General features: G+C 37.2%; 1 protein-coding gene across 2 annotated transcripts; it reads left to right on the forward strand.

Moving 5' to 3' along the window:
* Window positions 1-383: 383 nt before the first annotated feature.
* On the forward strand, window positions 384-4698 carry atox1 (antioxidant 1 copper chaperone). Of its 2 annotated transcripts, XM_020637490.3 has the most exons (4): window positions 384-535; window positions 1051-1126; window positions 2612-2779; window positions 3923-4698. In XM_020637490.3, exons 1-3 carry the CDS (start codon window positions 530-532, stop codon window positions 2734-2736), a joined length of 207 nt encoding a protein of 68 aa, XP_020493146.1. In that variant the 5' UTR covers window positions 384-529; the 3' UTR covers window positions 2737-2779; window positions 3923-4698. The 2 variants fall into 2 exon arrangements, with proteins under 2 accessions (XP_020493146.1, XP_065814947.1); XM_065958875.1 differs by lacking the exon at window positions 384-535 and having other exon boundaries at window positions 1021-1126.
* The last annotated feature ends 1302 nt before the right edge of the window (window positions 4699-6000 follow it).

The raw sequence follows: 6000 nt of genomic DNA on the forward strand, positions 1-6000 counted from the left end.
TTTATGTACATTTTGAGTGTTTAATGTCTTAATGCCTATTTCGTTACAGTTACTTGTATTGATTATTGTTGATAAATTTGATTATATGTCCATGTTGATCAGATATTTATGATCTGCTGTCATGAAACAAACAAAAAAACAGTCAAGCTCCCTGAACAATAAATTCTGTCTGTCGTTTTCCAACCTAAAAGAAAGAGGTGATATAAAATAAATAAAGTATCTTTTTCTCGTTTACGCTTTTATTGAGAATAATAAAAAAATAAACACATTTTTTTCTTCTAATTCTTATACTGCACTCGTCAACGTTGCGAAACAGTTTTTAATTACAATTTCTAAAAAAATAAATAATTTATTTTGATTTTTTTTTCTTCTCACACCGGATATCCTGTAGTGGCGTTAATCACAGCTACCTTTACTCTAGCCAGCCAGCCAGCCAGCTAGTGGACGTTTCTGGAGGCTTTCACGATACTTTCGGAAGTCAGAGGCACAGGTCAAAAGCTGAACTAGTTTGCGCAAGATCTCATTAAACATGACGGTAAGATACAACCCATATTTTAAGTTGAAATTAGCTTTACTGCGAAGTCAAATATCCAGCATGTCCTATGTTCAGTGCTGCGTAGCGACCTAGCTAGCTCTGGAGACTTGGTTAAGTTGGCTCATAACACTTAATATTTACAATCTATGCAGCTGTATAGCAAATAGATTTTCTCTATTGACTTGTCAGAGTTTTAGCAGAACATGAAGTTATCTGTTCCGACTCTTGTCATAACTGAAAACCAGCTGAGCATGACGTCACAGTTAGATCAATACTGGTCGTGCTGGTTTTGTGTTTGGCCCAGGGTTTCCAACTTCGACATATCTCTAAACTGTATGTGATCTGACCTCACTGGATTTGGTTTGTCCTTATCTTTAAACTGCAGCGTAGGTGTTGCAGTCATTACATATGATCGAAGTGAAATCCAGTCCTCACACTCTTAACATGCACTGGGAACACTGGGAAGTGACATTCAGATCATTTTTGATGACATTTGATTAATGTGTCTGTCACAGAAGCACGAGTTTGAGGTTGCTATGACGTGTGAGGGATGCTCAGGAGCGGTTACCAGAATCCTCAACAAGGTGGAAGGTGAGAGTGACAGGTCGTCTGCATCTCTTTATCTCTATTCTCCTTTGGGTGCTATAGGAAGAGAGAAAACAGACCCCCCCCCCCCCAGGTGATCTTCTGTTTCCGCCATTCCAAAACTTAATTGAAACTAAATCGAAGTCTTTATTCCAGGAAACACCCTCTAATAATAACGTGACTCTGATCATAAATTAGGACCTAGATGGACGGAGGTTTTCCCTCAATGTTTTAAAACCAACAAGATTCTGTGCCAAATTGTGGCGATTACAATGCAGTGCAAATAAATAATCCATTCACTGACATATTAAGTGTAAAGCTTATCTAATTTAATTAAAAAATACAAATGATTTAGTTTTATTGTAAATGATCTCCCTTGTCCTACCTACAGTAGATTCAACTTCTACTAGAAGTCAAACGTTAAGAATCACAACTCTAATTCATTTTGATCCCATTGCAATCCACCATGAATTAATTTAATCAGGTTACATTTATGTCCCTGCATTTTATTTCAATATCTTTTCCTTAATATCAATATGCAGGTTAATGAGTTGGATATTAGCAGATCCTACCATTCACTTGTTCTGTGATGTGAGCTCCAATCTTAAACATTCAATTAAAACACCTGCAATGAAATTATGAATCATTTTTATTTCAGCACATTGAGTCTATGCTTGTCATATAAAATGTGCTCTATAAATAAACTCGACTTGACTTTGTATCTGTCTAAATAGGGTTGTTCTCACGTTACATGATTTTTTAAAACTTTTATTTAGTCAAAATCAGCAGATTTCAATCCCTGTTCGATTCCACAGAAACAAAAATACAAGTCCAAGAAACTACATTTTTGGCCTTTGCAGTTCTTTTAATTACTGAAAAATAGCAGCCAAACTCCTGCACACTGTCATAAATTGCATAAATACATTGGCAATGTTTTGGTACTGAAAAGTTGAAGATTTCAGTTAAAATGTGGCTTAAGATGTTTAAAAGCTTCTGGATATTATCAGTCATTAAAATGATGTAGATCGTTTGGTAAAATAAATCATATTGCTTGAAGAATGTTTTTAAAAAGAGCGTCCAGCTTTTTTTTTTTCCATCTCAAAGATTTAGCTTCAGTGCAGTGTGACAGCTTTTATAGACTTCTTGCATCAGAAGCATCTCGTGATTCCTTTTCTCACAGTGTTGAGTCAGCCAACATGTCACCTGATGCAGCTCTACTCTCTTTTATAACATTGATTTGTAAGTGACACTTCTGTTTTCTCATGGTCTGTCTGTGATGTTTGTGATGTTACCACAAGAATCCCCCCCCCCCCCCCCTCCCCGAGTCAGTTTCTTCATCCACTTAACCTGATACATTTACATTTTATTACAGAACTGGAGAAAAACATGTACATGAGCAGCATCTTTGGGGAATCTTGTATTTGACATTGTGTGAGTCAATGTACTTTCATTGAAGTTCATTTTGTCTTGTTTTTTTCTTGATCTTTTCAGGTGTGACGTTCGAGATTGATCTGCCCAAGAAACTGGTTTGGATCGAGTCTGAGAAAGATGTGGAATTTCTTCAAAAGACACTGGAGAAATGTGGGAAGGAGGTCAAGTACAACGGCACTAAATGAAGGAATCTGCTTCTCGTAGAAGGGGTGACAATGCTGATAAAACGTTAGTCATGTTAATGATTATTATCTCCGTAACCTCAGCTGTAAACCTGTACCTGTTTTTCTGAACAGAAAAGAGGGGGGATTAGAGGTTGTGATGGGAGCAGCTTTTTTTGTGTTTAGTGACATCTAGCTGTGAGTTTGCAGATTGCAACCGATTCAATAACTGCTCCCGTCATCCACCCTTCCAAGTGTGTAGGATTCTGCTCATCTGTGAACATGTGTGGGTCAGCAATGAGTCATTATTTTAACCCAGTTATGATGTCTTTCCTAGACTTAACTTGAGGTCAGATGAAGCTGGATAAGTAAATCCAGAGGTTAGGCATGTTCACACAGAAGAGGAGGTGATGGAAGTCTATGACCAGTTATACACATGAAGGCATCAGCAGATCATCGTAGTTAAGAAAGCCAGAGCAAAGGATGATGAAGAAGTTAAACACATCATTCAGACTAAAATCAACACAGCTGCAGCGACAGATGTAGGAAGGATTTGCAAGGAATAATATCACCGACTGTGTTAATACGTAAATGTAGGCTTCTATATCATCACTTTACACTGTTAGTGCACGATAGATCTAAATATAATTTATCCTGTTCTGTCCCTTTAAATGAATTATTTTCTCATCTGACAGTTTAGGATGAGTACACCTTCAAAAAGTAAACTTCAGTGCTACTGCTTTGTTTAGTCTCTGTTGTAGGATGAAAACGGGAAGTCATACAAGAAAACGCACAGATCATCCAGTCAATTTCCAAAATACTTTATCAACATGACATCGAAACAGGCACCAAAACGAACAGCAAATCATCATCCTCCGAAAGACAAAGCAACATGTTTGCACGTTTTTTGACTCTGTTTTCCCCGCCTGATCTTGTTGCTTTCCTGTGATGTGTGTACAGCTGATCATGGCTGCACTCACACTCCAGAAACGGAGCCGGTGGGGCAGGGTGCACGCCATCCGTCAGAGGAAAAAAAACTGTTGATGGAACATGGCACGCATGGACTATGTAGAAAATGGCAGTAAGGTCTATGAGTTGGTGCTATACAAATACAGATTGATGGACTGATTGATCTCTCTTCATCTGTAAATCTAAATCCACATGGAGCACATAAGTCCTACAACAACTTGTCTTCTCTCTGTGTCTCCAGGAAATCATTCATGCTCATATGAAGTGAAGAATCATGCTGGAAGTTCTGTACCCCTCATGAGGAGATGGACGGGCCTGTTCCCTCCCCATGCCTGAACGCACAAAATTAAAAATGGATGCAGATTGGGTTTTTTTTTTAAAGTATAATTTTGCAGAGACAGAACTGGCAAACATGTATGGAGAAAGACAACAAAATCCTACCGGTCATGTCGTGAGCTCTTGTTTGTGTGAAAAGTGAAATGAAGAGATGAGAAAGTGATGATGCTGTCTTCTAACACGGTGGTATGGTCTTAATCAATCTACAAGAATTTCCAACACGCCTCTTTTCAGTTTACTACACATACAAGGAGTTTGATCGGGTGAAGGATGTTTTTGAAAGAAAGGCCATTCTAAATCTTATTTCTTATTTCCAGCACTTGTTTTGTTTTACTTTCAGACATCTGTATTTGTTAAGTGTTTGAAGCATTACAATAAGACTCTAATAAATTCCTCAGAATCATTTAAAGTACATTCCCTGATTGTAAAACCTACTTCAGATAACTTAGCTGAACTTGTCTTACAGCTTGCTTTTAGCTTCAACACAGTTTACACAACGATAATCCACGAGCACTACAGGTCACATTCGTCATGTTTAATCGAGATTTACTGACACATTTCTCTTCACAACATGATTCTCTTTTGTTACTTCCTCAAACAGATAATCCCTTCTCCTGTACTTTTCTAATTGTCTGTGTGAATATTTGTCTGCACAGAGGAAATAAAATCAGTTCTGCCTCAGTATGTTGCAGCTCATTGTTTCATTGCTTCACTATAAGGACTCATATTTCAATTGTATCTTGAGGTCATCTGTAAGAAAAATCTCTCTACATCACTTTGTACATGTTTGTTGCTTCCTGCAGGCAAAATAATCTATTTTGGCATTTATATGCCCAAAATTGAACACCAAAAAAATCATTTTTCTGGTTTCCACAATCCTGTTAGTACATGACGGTGCATGTAATCCAGGCTGAAGAAAAAAGATCATTCACATTAGCACAACAATAAACAATCATCACATCAACATTGTTGCATAGTCATCTTGTCACCACATTTCAAACGTCCAGCATATTTTCTGGCTCCATACAAAAGTGGAGGCATGAGAATGCATAATTACTCAGTAATTAGACCACCAGGAGGCGCTGTGAGGTCAAGTAGTCTCTTCTTGAGAGTTGTTCAGTGTTTAAAAAACTCCTTCCTGCCTTACATTTTCAGATGTTTCATGTTTTTCTTGGAAGAGCTGAAAAAAAATGTATGTAAAGATTTGCTCAGCATACCTTCTCACACAATTGTTTGGAATATAATGTGTTTAATAGTGTCGTTTCTCTGTTGTGTTTAGCTCTTTATATAACTGAACATCCACTGAGATATGACTCAGAAACACAAGTACCACTGCTGGTGTTTTTTTTTTTCCTCCCAAAAAGAGAAGATGTTTTGTGTAATCAAAAGGTAAGAAAACTCATCTACAAGAGTTTAATGTGTCAAATTTAAGACTAAAATCCTCCTGGCTGACATGTCATCATCTGTCAGGAATCATTTATGATGTTTATGATATGATGTTCTAAGTGGGCGGCCCAAGTTTGAGTCCTTCTTTCCTGCATGTCATTCCCCACTCTCTCATCCTGATACTCTGTCCACTGTTTATCAAATACGGGCAAAAAAGATATCTTAAAAATAGCATTGTCATTATATGGAAGCACACAGCATTCACTGGTGAAAATAAAGAAATCTGCTGTTTTTCTGACGTTATGAAATAGTCATCATGGAATAACGAGAATAGTTTTTAGGAAAAATGAGAAATCTGATCTGTTTTTCTAAATTAAATACTTCACCATCTTTTTCATTTGGAAAAACAAGGATGTTTTTTCCTTTCTATCTTACAAAAACCCAAGCAGCGGAACTATCCTTTTGTTTAAACAGTTCTGAGTTTGAAGATAACAAGAGAACAAAAAATGAACAGCTTATAATCTTCATCATTAAATAATGAGCTCATGGATTTTGTAGTCACTGCAGAGGGTAAAGACTCCCTCTCTGGCCTCCTCG

Source organism: Labrus bergylta, chromosome 9, assembly GCF_963930695.1.
Source record: "Labrus bergylta chromosome 9, fLabBer1.1, whole genome shotgun sequence".
Lineage (NCBI taxonomy): Eukaryota > Metazoa > Chordata > Actinopteri > Labriformes > Labridae > Labrus > Labrus bergylta.